Source organism: Podarcis erhardii (assembly GCF_964252035.2).
Source record: "Podarcis erhardii genome assembly, chromosome: 14".
NCBI classification, from domain to species: Eukaryota; Metazoa; Chordata; class Lepidosauria; order Squamata; family Lacertidae; genus Podarcis; species Podarcis erhardii.
The window spans coordinates 217,221-231,591 of NC_138503.1; the positions used below are offsets into that span (position 1 = coordinate 217,221).

General features: G+C 46.3%; 1 protein-coding gene across 1 annotated transcript in view; it reads right to left on the minus strand.

Moving 5' to 3' along the window:
* Nucleotides 1-14,080, minus strand: part of LOC309329686 (maestro heat-like repeat-containing protein family member 7) — a gene marked incomplete at its 3' end in the record, with an annotated part of 28,576 nt that extends 14,496 nt beyond the window's left edge. The window contains exons 1-7 of the mRNA XM_081840701.1: nt 13,919-14,080; nt 11,042-11,182; nt 9,816-9,935; nt 9,049-9,122; nt 8,821-8,956; nt 7,992-8,087; nt 5,410-5,514 (exon numbers count right to left, since the gene is read on the minus strand). Of these exons, the coding sequence (XP_081696827.1) occupies nt 5,410-5,514; nt 7,992-8,087; nt 8,821-8,956; nt 9,049-9,122; nt 9,816-9,935; nt 11,042-11,182; nt 13,919-13,975 (729 nt within the window). The 5' untranslated portion in view covers nt 13,976-14,080. The remainder of the gene's footprint in view (nt 1-5,409; nt 5,515-7,991; nt 8,088-8,820; nt 8,957-9,048; nt 9,123-9,815; nt 9,936-11,041; nt 11,183-13,918) is intronic.
* Nucleotides 14,081-14,371: the final 291 nt, after the last annotated feature.

Sequence of the window (14,371 nt, forward strand, 5' to 3'; positions counted from 1 at the left end):
GAGAGAGGTCTCCAGGACCCTTCATCTGAGACCAGTGGAGAGAGCACGGGCACGCCTCTGCCCACTCCTTCCTTGCGCAGAAGAGTCCCACGCAGGGAGAGTAGGCAGAGACTTGGCGTCAAACAGCTCTTATGCTGGAAGAGGTTAAAGAAACACCCACTGACGGATTCTGCAAGCGACTGAACGACCATGGAGTGAGAGCTTTCAGCCAAAAGCATGGTTAGCCAGGCAATCTAGCCAAAAGTGACGGCAACTTACGCACAAGTAACCCCTTATAACCATTACAGATGTTTCGGTATATCTTTAAAGATTTCCACTCTTGACTGCAGAATTGTCAAAGAATTCTGAAAGTGCAGACCCAAAATTTTATCTCTCTCTTCTTTAGATCGGAGAGTAATCAGACAGTCCCTTATTTTATTCTTGTTTCCTCCTCTTCCAAGTCTGAAGGCCCTCACGATTTTGAATTCTTCTTGTTTCAAATCCAACTTCCAGAACTCTGCAAATTCCTGTGTCAGAAATTCTATCAAACTGCCCTTCTCTAATTCAGGTACAGCTCTAATCATTAAATTCGTCTGTTTTTCCTTAAGTTCAATCATAGAAAGTGTCAATTTATGGTCCTCAATTTGCCTCTGTAGATCTGGGACTTTCTCTCTTTCCAATTGTGTTATCTTAAATTCCACAGCAGCAGTCTGTCGGATCAAAGTAGATTCATGCAACAATTTCTGAATAGATTCTGTATTAGTGTTCACCTTTTGTCCCAAGCTATTTAAGCTTTCTGTATTTAAGTCAATTTTAGTGGTTGCTGCGTCTACCTTCACTTTTGCCTCGTCCACTGTCATCTTTGTCTCTTCAACCGTCTTATTTGTCTCTTCGAACCTCTTATTAAGTTGCTCCAAAGGTTCATTAATCTTGGCCAGTGCAATCGCTAAAAAATCTTCTGATGACATTCCACTAGGCTTAGATTGTGTTGGTACAGTTGCAGATGGGGTAGGGAGACCAACGGCTGATGGTCTTCACTGCCAAATCTTCCCAGACCTTGTTGTTTTGTCTGGGAATGACGAGTCTACTTTTTCTTTCCCATGTGCCATAACACTTAAACAATAGTCAAAACAAAAAATTCCTTCCAGTAGCACCTTAAAGACCAACTAAGTTAGTTCTAGGTATGAGCTTTCGTGTGCATGCACACTTCTTCAGATACACTGAAACAGAAGTCACCAGACCCTTCTATATAGTGAGAAGGTGGGGAGGGGTATTACTCAGAAGGGTGGTGGGAATGGGTGATTGGCAGATAGCTGTGATGAGCCTGTTGATGACTCTTAACGACTGCAATAGGTCTTACAGGAAAAAGCAAGGGGTGAGAAGGTGAAAAATGGCTTTGTCATTGTCAGGGGCTCAGGCGCTGAGGCACAGGGAAGATGGGAGATGGAGAGCGAGGGGGAGGAATCCGAAGGGAGCGTAGGAGGGGACAGTGGTCCGAGGGATTCCATGAGCCTCTCCAGCGAATCGGAAGATTCACAGAGGGGAGCGCCAGTGGCCAGGGGCAGGGGGGGTCCCAAGGGGAACGCCCCAGGAGCAAGGGGGCAGCAGGGACTCCCAGAGCAGTAGTTGGAAATCAGGACCAGCTTCCCCACCAGAGCAGAGTGGGGGGGAAGAGTCCCAAGCATCGGGGCCAGTGCATTCCCCACCAGGGAGAGAAGACGAGGCAGAGCTGACCACGCCTCCGTCGGAGAGTCGGGCGACGGAGGGGAGGTCAGATCCGGCTAGTGTCCCGGAAGAGGGAAGCAGTGATAGAAGTAGTGTAACGGTTAGGAGAAAGGTCACTGGGTTGGCGCGAGAAGCAAGTTCAAATGTACAGGAGCGCGGGACAGCAGAGAGTGAGGATTGGGAACCGGGTCCTAAAGCACGCCGGAGGCAGGGGGAGGAGCTAAGCGACTCAGCGTCGGAAGAGTCCAGAAAGGGCAATGCCCCAGAGGGCAGGAGGACCCAGAGGAGAAGAGAGCAGCGCAGGAGGTGGAGCAGGGCTAGGATCTTAAACTGGTGTGGAAGGGGCGGAGACTCAGACGGGACTTCGCCGATCTAGAGTTTAGACGTAGGGCTGCACGCTCTGGCTTTGAAATGGAAATTAAACTTCAATAAAGACTTTTGTACATAACATCAGCCTGGCGTTGGTCCTCTGTGAGCTGGGACCTAGAGGCAGCTCTGACAGTCATGTATAATGAGATAAGAATCCAATGTCTTTGTTCAGACCAGGTCTCTCCATGGTTTTAAGTTTGGTAATAAGTTGCAATTCAGCAGCTTCTCTTTCCAGTCTATTTCTGAAATTCCTTTGTAATAGAACAGCTGCTTTGAGATCTTGTATAGAATGTCCTGGGAGATTGAAGTGTTCTCCTACTGGTTTCTCTGTCTTGTGATTCCTGATGTCAGATTTATGTCCGTTTATCCTTTGGCGTAAGGTTTGGCCTGTTTGTCCAATATAGAGAGCTGAAGGACACTGTTGGCATTTGATGGCATACACAATGTTAGACGATGAGCAATTAAATAGTCCCGAGATGGTATGTGTGATGTTGTTGGGGCCAGTAATGGTGTTGTCCGGGTGTATGTGGCAGCAAAGTTGGCATCTGGGTTTATTGCAGGCTCTGGTGCCAGTGTCCGTGTTGAGTCTGGTTGTAGTATTATTGTGGGTTAGGAGTTGTTTAAGATTGGGTGGCTGTCTGTAGGCAATGAAAGGTCTTCCTCCCAGAGCTTGAGAAAGAGAACTGTCATTGTCCAGGAGAGGTTGTAGATCTCTGATGATGCGTTGTACTGTTTTAACTTGGGAGCTGTATGTGATGACTAGAGATGTTCTGTTATTTTCTTTTTTGGGTCTGTCTTGCAGCAAGTTCTCTCTGGGTATCAGTCTGGCTCTGTTGATCTGTTGTCTAACTTCATCTGCTGGGTATTTTAGTTCTAAAAAGGTTTGCTGTAGATCTCTTAGGTGAGAGTCTCTGTCTGTAGAATTGGAACAGATGTGGCTGTAACGTAGTGCCTGGCTATATACAATGGACTGTTTGGTATGTTTGGGATGGTAGCTAGAGGCATGTAGATATGTTTGTCGGTCAGTTGGTTTACGGTATAAGGTGGTGTCTATGCGCCCATCCTGTATTTTTATAGTAGTGTCCAAAAAAATGTATTTCTTGCATAGATTGATTCATTGTTAGGTTGATTGTGGGGTAAAAATCATTGAATTTCTGGTGGAAGGTGTCCAGGGTCTGTTGACCATGTGTCCAGATGATAAAAATATCGTCAATGTATCGCAGGTACAGGAGAGGTTTGAGTGGGTAGGAGCTTAGGAAATGTTGTTCTAAATCTGCCATGAAGATGTTGGCATACTGTGGGGCCATGCGGGTGCCCATTGCTGTGCCGCTGATCTGAAGGAACAGGTCATCACCGAATTTGAAGTTGTTGTGGGTAAGGACAAATTGGCAGAGTTTGGTAGCAAAGTCCACTGTGGTTTTATCTGAAATGGTGTTCCTTATAGCTTGTAAACCATCGTTGTGTGGGATGTTGGTATCATCACAGGCTCATCACAGCTATCTGCCAATCACCCATTCCCACCACCCTTCTGAGTAATACCCCTCCCCACCTTCTCACTATATAGAAGGGTCTGGTGACTTCTGTTTCAGTGTATCTGAAGAAGTGTGCATGCACACGAAAGCTCATACCTAGAACTAACTTAGTTGGTCTTTAAGGTGCTACTGGAAGGAATTTTTTGTTTTGACTATGGTAGACCAACACGGCTACCTATCTGTAACTGGAACTTAAACAATAGAAGAGCCAAGGTCAATCCCAACTACACAGTTTCTCTTTGCAAGTGGAAAATTCCCCTAGTATCAATTTCAGAAACTTCCTCTAGGTGGAAACAGTTGCAATAGTCCAAAATGACACCTTTTAAACTCAAATAAAAAAAATAAACAGTTCCAATTTTTTGTTACTTTCCAATTACTTTCCCTCCTTTTTAAGAGCAGAAGAGGACAACTAACCACAATGTATCTCTCTTGCTGAGCTAGCTGTCAGCAAGTCGTCTATTCACAGTTAATACGCAGTTCAAAGCACAACAGTCTTTGTCTATTGGCAACCCGTTCCCAAGTTTTGAGCGGTGGATTTTAACTTCTTTCCCTCTCTCTTGCAGGTATATATAGTCCAAAACTCCCCCCTCCTTCCCCTGCTTCCTAGGGGGGGGGGGGTTGATACTTTTTGTGTTAGGAAATTAATCCTTTCCAGTCGGATTTCCAAAACTTTAGCTATTTACAAAATCTATTTACAAAAGCAGAAGGAGGACTTCCTGTTTAAACCTCCCCGCATCGGTGCCAAATTCTTTTTCGTCCTTTTATACTTCCAATTTTTCCTATTCACGGGTAGTTGCTTTTGAGGTCGAATTGTCACAGGAAGAAGTCAGCGCTCTCCGGTAACGGCTGTGCGGCTTCGCTCCAAGGAAAAAGCAGTTGATTCACAGCACCGCGCCGCTCACCCCGCTTCGCTCCGGAACCGTAATCGGTATTCCCCGCGAATTGGGGGGGCCCAAAAGGTCCCCGCTGAATCCCACACTCACAGGCTTCTCCCGCCTGTGATTTCTGAAGGGTCTCCACTTCACCGTAGCGGTACAGACCCGATTTCCTCGAGGCAGATCCCTCCTAGTCAGAAGGATTCCGCCATTACCGATGGCGCTAACCCAAAAGTCCCCAAGAGTTTGGATTTGATATCCCGCCTTTCTCTCCCTTTAAGGAGTCTCAAAGCGGCTAACATTCTCCTTTCCCTTCCTCCCCCACAACAAACACTCTGTGAGGTGAGTGGGGCTGAGAGACTTCAAAGAAGTGTGACTGGCCCAAGGTCACCCAGCAGCTGCATGTGGAGGAGCGGAGACGTGAACCCGGTTCCCCAGATTAGGAGACTACCACTCTTAACCACTACACCACACTGGCTCTCAGTCGGCAAAGGTGGCAGAGGGGCACAGGGTGTAGTATATAAGGAGCAGCACCTGGCTTTCCCATTACCCTGGGAGATGGGTTGGTGGTTGGGTCTGGTTTGTTGTTGGTGTATTTGGTGTATAAGGAGTTTTTGTTATTGTTATTAAAATCTTGTTTAAGTTATTTTTGAGTCCCTTTTTATGCATTGTCTCCCCAGCAAGCTCTCTGCAGTGCTACTATACTGCAAAAAGCTAACACTGGCACCTCTCAGATGGGCACTATTGCCATTATAAGAGAACAAGGGTGGTGAGTCATGGTGAGTCCTGGCACCTCTTTTTCTAGAAAAATAGCACTGGCTGGCACCTTCCCCTGGAATGGCCATGCCATACAGCTTTCATCTAGTTCACACCTGAACTTTCCAACGCAATACGATTTGAAATTGCAGCGTTAAGCCTTGGTCACTCACATCAAAGTCCAAATGCTCGGAGACATATTTCAGGAGTACGTTGGTGGTCTTGACTGCTCTTTGCCTCTCACTGATTTTTGTGGAGTCAATCCAGCCATTTGTGTGCTGCGGGAGAGAAATCATCGTCATCACATGGAAGGACAACCCTTAATCCAGGTTTGCAAATTCACAAAGCTTCATAGAGGGGACAAATTGCAAAAGGGGGTTGTTTTGTAAAGGAGAAAGTTTGCTGCAATTTATTATTATTATTATTATTATTATTATTATTATTATTATTATTATTTTATTATTATTATTATTATTATTATTATTATTTATTTTTAAATAAAATATTTTTTTATTTTTTTATTTTTTTATTTTTTATTTTTTTATTTTTATTATTTTTATTATTATTATTATTTTATTATTATTATTAATAATAATAATAATACCCCACCTTTTTCCCAGACAGGGACTCGAGGCAGCTTAGTAGAATTAGATATTAATTGGCTCTTGAGTTGCTTTTGTTTTATTATGCATTTTCTGTTCTGATTTTGTATTTTTATGTTGTGAACTGCCCTGCAATCTGTCATTTGTGTGTTTGTGTGTGTGATAATTACAACAATACAACATACACCTCACCACAGCCATAGCAATGGAATGCAGGAAGCATCCTTAGACCAAGCCCAGCCATTGATCCACAGGTCAAGTCTCCAGGGCCAGATGAGCTGCATCCAAGAGTATTAAAAGAACTGGCAGATGTGATCTCAGAACCACTGGCAGTCATCTTCAAGAATTCCTGGAGAACAGGCGAAGTCCCGGCAGACTGGAGGAGGGCAAATGTTGTCCCTATTTTCAAAAAGGGGAAAAGAGAGGACCCAAATAATTACCGCCCAGTCAGTCTGACATCAATACCAGGGAAGATTCTGGAGCAGATCGTTAAGCAAACAGTCTGTGAGCACCTAGAAAGGAATGCTGTGATCACCAATAGTCAGCATGGATTTCTGAAAAATAAGTCATGTCAGACTAACCTGATCTCGTTTTTTGACAGAATTACAAGCCTGGTAGATGAAGGGAACGCAGTGGATGTAGCCTACCTTGATTTCAGCAAGGCATTTGACAAGGTGCCCCATGATATTCTTGTAAAGAAGCTGGTAAAATGCGGTCTTGACTATGCTACCACTCAGTGGATTTGTAACTGGCTGACTGACCGAACCCAAAGGGTGCTCATCAATGGTTCCTCTCATCCTGGAGAAGAGTGACTAGTGGGGTGCCACAGGGTTCTGTCTTGGGCCCAGTCTTATTCAACATCTTTATCAACGACTTGGATGATGGACTCAAGGGCATCCTGATCAAATTTGCAGATGACACCAAACTGGGAGGGGTGGCTAACACCCCAGAGGACAGGATCACACTTCAAAACGACCTTGACAGATTAGAGAACTGGGCCAAAACAAACAAGATGAATTTTAATAGGGAGAAATGTAAAGTATTGCACTTGGGCAAAAAAAATGAGAGGTACAAATACAAGATGGGTGACACCTGGCTTGAGAGCAGTACATGTGAAAAGGATCTAGGAGTCTTGGTTGACCACAAACTTGACATGAGCCAACAGTGTGACGCGGCAGCTAAAAAAGCCAATGCAATTCTGGGCTGCATCAATAGGAGTATAGCATCTAGATCAAGGGAAGTAATAGTGCCACTGTATTCTGCTCTGGTCAGACCTCACCTGGAGTACTGTGTCCAGTTCTGGGCACCACAGTTCAAGAGGGACACTGACAAACTGGAACGTGTCCAGAGGAGGGCAACCAAAATGGTCAAAGGCCTGGAAACGATGCCTTATGAAGAACGGCTAAGGGAGCTGGGCATGTTTAGCCTGGAGAAGAGGAGGTTAAGGGGTGATATGATATTAAGCCATGTTCAAATATATAAAAGGATGTCACATAGAGGAGGGAGAAAGGTTGTTTTCTGCTGCTCCAGAGAAGCGGACACGGAGGAATGGTTCCAAACTACAAGAAAGAAGATTCCACCTAAACATTAGGAAGAACTTCCTGACAGTAAGAGCTGTTTGACAGTGGAATTTGCTGCCAAGGAGTGTGGTGGAGTCTCCTTCTTTGGAGGTCTTTAAGCAGAGGCTTGACAACCATATGTCAGGAGTGCTCTGATGGTGTTTCCTGCTTGGCAGGGAGTTGGACTCGATGGCCCTTGTGGTCTCTTCCAACTCTATGATTCTATGATTCTATGATTCTATGATTCTATGATTCTAGGTAATGAGGACTGGCAGTTGGCCCTTTGGCCTTTCAGGCAGAGAGCCTTTTCACAGCCCCACCTGGAGATGCTGAGGACTGAACCGGGGACCTTGGGCATGCAAGACAGATGCTCTGCCCCAAGCCATGGCCCTTCCCCATACGCCATCAGCAGAGGACATATCTTGTGTGCCTTGCACAAGCATTGCTAGCAGAACAGAGGCCCACTTGACCATCAGCACCCACAACCAGCGAGTTGGCCACAGATGCCCCCCGTGCAATCATTTCAAGAGGGTCTGTCCTCCGGCATGGGAGCTGCTGCTTCCCCCTGCTCTGACACCTTGGGGACTCCCTTACCATTAATATCTTCTGCAGCGTCTCCAGAGAGGGGGCCTCCGACAGCAAGCTGGTGAGCATGTTGAGCCAGATGTAGATCGTCTCTTGATAACAGTCCTGGAAGGAGAGAAGCAAAAGCAGTTAGAAGCTGAAGACCCCCATGGAAATCCCATATGCTCTGAAGCCTTCTAGTCCAAATTCGTAACAAAGCTTATGCAGGGGTTCAAGCAAGGCACACAAAGAGTCATAAACATCAAACGTTTCTTGATGTATGTAAGGTTACAGGTCATGCGATATAAAGATACAGGACTCCACACTGGGCTCAACTTCCTTGGGGTGTTCCAAGGCAGAGGGCCTTCTTGGTGGTGGGGCCCACCCCGTGGAACACCCTCCTATCAGATGTCAGAGAGATACATCATTATACTTCCGTCTGAAGACATCTGAAGGCAGCCCTGCATAGGGAAGTTTTAAATATTTGATGTCTCGCTGTGTTTTAATTTGTTGGAAGCCGCCCAGAGTGGTTAGAGTAACCCAGTCAGATGGGCAGCATATAAACAAACACGCAAACAAATAAAATTAAATGCAGCGTAGGAGGGAGGCATGAGAGTCACAAAATGCAGGCATGCAGGAATCATTCATGGATGCATTCTAGCCAAAGGTGAAATGCAATAAATATGGAAACAGGATTAAAATCAAAAATATACACCCCAAGTCTCTGGCTGTTACATCATTGTGATGGGTCAAGTGTCTCGGGCAGCATTCTTTGCAGCTTACACGGCTCAGACTCTTTGCCCTCAAATCCTTTAACCTGGCAACCCCATTTTCCTCCAGAAGCAGAAGGTCCAGTCACCTGGCTCTGTGTTGCCGGCACGGAGCTCCCGGCTTTGACCTTCGTAACCTGCAATGATGGCAATTGGAAGACCTTCCTGATGGTTTTTTGTAGCAGCTGAGACCGGAGCAGGGGGTCCATGCGTGGTCTCAAGGCACTGAAAAGAGAAAGAAGGGGAGAGGAAAGGATCAGCACCCACCAGTCCATAAACCTGGTGAAGAAATATGTACTGTGTCTGGCCGTACTTACGTCATGCGAATGATCGTTTCCATTGCGGGGTGTAAGATGGTGAGTGATGCCATTGGCTCCTCTTTGATGACCTCCTGTGGTGGGGAAGCACACAGCATGTCAGGGAACTGGAGGCACCATCCCTGCCACCACCACACCAAGCCCTGAGTTGTGCTCTCTATCCAGCCCACTTGACAACTTCTTTGCAATTGGCATGGGTCCTCCTAGGGGAGGAGAGTGGGCTTCCTGGATCTGGGAATAAGATCCCTTTTTCTCCTGGGCAGAGCACTACCGCATAAGAACAGCATAAGATCAGCCTTCTGCACCAGGCCAAGGGCCCATCTAGTCCAGCATCCTCACAGCATTCTCACAGTGGCCAACCAGACGTCTGTGAGAAACCAGGGAGCAGACCATGAGCCCAAGAGCCCTCTCCCCGCCTGTGGCTTCCAGCAACTATATTCAGAAACATTGCTTCCTTCCTCTGTGGAGGTAGAACATAGCAATCATGGCTGGGAGCCATCGACAGCCCTCTCCTCCTGGGAGAACCTAGCCTCTTTTACTTAGGCACTGGTGACATCCTGCTGAGGTTGCCACAATGTAGGGCTGCCTTTCAAGTGGGTTTGGAAACTTGAGTTGGAGCAGAACGTGACCACCCAGAAATGGTTTGGGGCCAGATGATCAGAACATGCAACCCAGAGCTAGATCTACACAGCTATTTTTAAGAAAAAACGCTCTGAAAAGAAACCCCAGGAGATTCCCCCTCTTTTTTTCTTTTTCTTTTTACTCACTGTGATGCAGAAGGTGAGCTCATCTTTGTGGGGGAAGGTGACATATCCCACATTCGATTGCACAAGCGCCTTGGTTGTTAGAGTTGCTGCCTTCATAAAGCTCTTCTTCAAAGCCTCATTCTGAAAGGAGAAGGGATTTTATGAAATTGAGTTTGAATCAAAATCACAAGGAAACATAAAGCCACACTGACCCTAATCCTAATTCTAATCCTTACCCTAACACTAACCCAATCCAAAAACAAAAAATTCCTTCCAGTAGCACCTTAAAGACCAACTAAGTTAGTTCTAGGTATGAGCTTTCGTGTGCATGCACACTTCTTCAGATACCAATCCAAAAATTAACCCTAACCCAGAAGTGGTCTTGTTAAATTGCTGTTTTAGGGTTTCTTTAAAAAAAGTCTGGAACAGATTAATCCATTTTGCATTACTTTCTATGGGAAAGCATGCCTTGGTTTGGAACGCTTTGGTTTCAGAATGGATTAAGTTTGAGAACCAAGGTGCCACTGTAATGCCCCATCTGGTCCTAAGTGTGGAGCCAGTATACACCCCAGTCTACAACCCTTCGGTGGATGAAGCCAAAAACCCTGCCCTAGGGCACAGTCTGAAGGCATGTGGTGCAAGGACCTTGATGGAGCTCAGGAGGTCTGCTCAGTGCCTGGATGGTGACCACGGGGGAAATGGTTGCACACCTCCTGGAGACGTATGACAGGAGAAAGGCAGAATATACCATATTTTTTCGAGTATAAGACACCCCCTATTTTGGGGGACTCCAAATTAAGAAAATGGGGGAAGGATTGCCCAGAGTTGCTGAGCTTTTCGGGGGTAGGATTACCCACAGTTGTTCAGCTATTTGGGGGAGGGGATTCCAAAAATTGCTCACCCGCTGAACCTATGCTGCCACTCACACATGTCGCAAAACCCACCTATTGTCTGTCCCTCGCCGGCAGAAACTGCCAATCGTCTTCCCAATTTCCGCAGCGACAGCCAATCAACACCACCCCTTGCCGCAGCCACCAATAACGCACACAATAGCTGTTGACTATCTCCGGCTTGCAGCGGCAACCAAACCCACGTCCCCCCAATGCACTCTCTGTGTATAAGATGACCCTCATTTTTAAACATAATTTTTTAATAATAATAATAAAAAACCTCGTCTTATACACGGAAAAGTATGGTATAGCTGAGAGAACAAACAACAGGAGTCCGTGTGATAATCAGAGCCATACCTTCCTGCTGTTCTGGAATTGGAAGAGGAGCTCCTCTGTGATGAGGTCTATAAAAAGGGGGAGGTCATCCTGCCGTGCCCCGGATGCCATTTGACCACAGCAAAGGATGACGGTGATATTGGCATTCGTCTCGCTAGTATTCTGGAGGGAAAGGATGGGGAAAGTGAGTTTGGGAACCTTAAGTGCAATTGGAGACAAATCACCATTTAGTTGGGACCTTTTAGCAGCTGGGAAAATATTAGTAGTCAGTAAGTTGTTGTGCGAAAGGTGGAGGGCACAAGGAGAAGGGGACAACAGAGGACGAGATGGCTGGACAGCGTTCTTGAAGCTACCAGCATGAGTTTGACCAAGCTGCGGGAGGCAGTGGAAGACAGGAGTGCCTGGCGTGCTCTGGTCCAGGGGGTCACGAAGAGTCGGACACGACTAAACGACTAAGCAACAACAACAAGTTGTTGTGCAGACTTACAAATTTTGTATTTTTTTTCCTCCAGGAAACTCAAACTGCAGGCAAGCCAGGGCTCCCCCACCCTATATATGTGCATCGGGTTCTTCCTGCCTAAATGTAGAGCCTGACATTTGACCCTATTGAATTTCATTTTGTTAGTTTGGGCCCAGTTCTCCAATCTGTTAAGGTTATCTTGAATCCCGATTCTGTCTTCTGTGGCATTGGCTACCCTTCCCAGTTTGGTGTCATCTGCAAATTTGATGAGCATCCCCTCAATTCCTTCATCCAAGTCTTTTATTTTAAAAAAACATGGAACAACAACGGGCCAGGACAGAACCCTGTGACACCCCACTGGTCACTTTTTCCCCAGGATGATGAGGAACCATGAAGGTGTTCTCTTTGGGTTCGGTCAGTCAACCAGGGAGAAAGTGCAGGACAGTGTAGGGTAGACTGACCACTGGTGCTCTTTTCCATGGGAGCTGCTTTTTAAAAAATAAAATGAACCAGGTGGATCTGCTCATCTTCTCCATAGTGAGGGTTGGGAAATTTCCTTGGTCATTTACCAACTCACAGCAAAAATCCAGAGGTACCACACTCCTGGGTTTCATTTCTCTTGGATGGCAGAGCACAAGAGAGTTCAGGGCTGCGTTCAGATGTAACAATAAACCAGAGGGCATCAACATAGGTTGGCCTCTAGCTCCCATCACCCTCAGCCAGCATGGCCAGTGGTCAGGAAGGATGGGAGTTGCAGCCTGTAGCATCTGAAGGGCATCATTCTGGTTACCTCTGTGATAAACTATGGTTTATTATTGTGTGAATGAGCCTTGGACTCATCGGCTCCTGCTCCCTTCTCCTCTAGCACAGTTGCAAAACGGAGACCGGAAGCTTGAGGGAAGTTAACTGAAAGTGGAAGGAAAAGGATCTGATCTCCTTCCAGCTGGGTTGGAGAATTGGAGAGTCGGGGGCACATGACCCCAAGGCCCCCTCAGGTTATGGAACTGTTAGATCCGCACGCAGTTACTATGCCTTGTGAGATAAGATGGCGCCCAGTACACTTCTGCTGCGCCGATGGACATCTGTGCCGATAGAAAACTTGAGCTCCCTTAGCTCTCTTAGCAAAGTCCTTAGCAGAGTTTTGCAGCGGCAGAAACTGTTGCCTTGTGTGTGGATAATAAATCAGACTGAATGCAGGCTTCTTGCTAAACTCCAACAGTCTTTTAATGAGTAGAAAAACATCATAAATCAGCCCGGCGAAAGAGCAGACATCCTTCCGCCTCTCAGCCAAAAACGAAAGTAACTCACACACAAAGAAAGATTCCCGTATGTGAACATAACCACGCCTCAGAATGTGAGACGTCACACAGAACTGTTTAACCCTGTAAGTTCTGATTCTCCTCACATGCCTTTGTAATAATTTGCTTAATTGACAAATATATGGAGGTGAACACAGAGAGCGACACTCAACTATGCTTTGCTTCAAGTAGACCTGTCGAAATGAATGGGCCTAACTTAGTCATCTTCATTAAATTCAGTGGGTCTACTCTAGAACATAGTTGAATGGGGCCAGCAGGCACTCCCGTAAGGCAGAAGAACCCTTGCACGAGAGCAAATTTGGCAGGGGATGCAGCTGAAACCTCTCCCCTCTTTCTCTCTGCCTCTCCCAGCCTGCCGCCTGCCTTCTCTCTTGGGTTCTGCTTTCTCCCCTCAGTTGGAGAGGTGTCCCCTCTTCCAAACTCTAAGAGGTTCTTCATTCAAAGCTTTCTGACAGCAGAACACTCTCCCTTGGGAGGTTGTGGACTCTCCTTCATTGGAGGTTGGATGGCCATCTCTCAGGGATGCTTAAGATTCCTGCATCGGAGGGGGTTGGACTAGATGACCCTTGGGGGTCCCCATTAGCTTCCACTATTGAAGAAATGACAACCAACCATCTGACAACCAACCTAAAAACAGGGGTCAGTGTACTTTGGGGGGTGACCAATGGTTTCTAACGAATCTGTTTGACTGACTGACTGAGCCAAGGGATCAGATCAGATCTAGGATCTGGAGCCACAGAGACAGGACTGCTGGAGCCCACTTCAGAAGGATGACTGAGACATACCCACAGAGGAAGCTGTCTGGCTTCCATACTGAGAGCAGATCCAATTGCCTTTTTGGAATGGTAAGTGTCAGGGGCTCTGACAGTAAGGATCCCATCCCTTGAAAAAGAGCATGTTTGGAAATGGGGCAGGATTCGTTCTTTTCCAACATGCTTTGGTGTGGATGTAAAGAGCCGCTAAGGATCCAATCCACCAGGATCTTCGTCTAACCATTGGCCATGCTGTCAGGGGCTGATGGGAGTTCCAATTCAAAACACGTGGATGGGGAAGGGGCACCAGGCTGGGGATGGCTGACCTACACTCTTGCTATGCTCCTTCCTCACTTCACACCCTTACCTCAGACGTCTCAGTATTCCTTGCAATGGCTGCGTGGCCGAAGTCCCGCACTGCCATCAGCACCTGTGAAATATGGGTGCTTGAAGCCACACCGATAGCCTCAGAAATTCCCTAGGGAGAATGAGGCACGTCAAACATGTCGTTTTCTTGATTGCAATTAGTGATAATAATAATAATAAATTTTATTTATATCCCACCCTCCCCAGCCAAAGCTGGGCTCAGGGCGGCTAACAACAATAAAATAGTACAACATTCTAAAAACATTTCATTATAAAAATTAAATAAAATCAATTAAAATGAAATTGATGGCAACCATTAAGCTAAGCTGATCATGAGGGATGGAGGATAAATGTGATTCTGTAAGCAGATTCTTGCGAAATGTGGGGAACCAAATTTAAGAATGGAGAAATGAGACACTTAGAGAACCAATTTGAAGAGATCCTTTCATCCCGG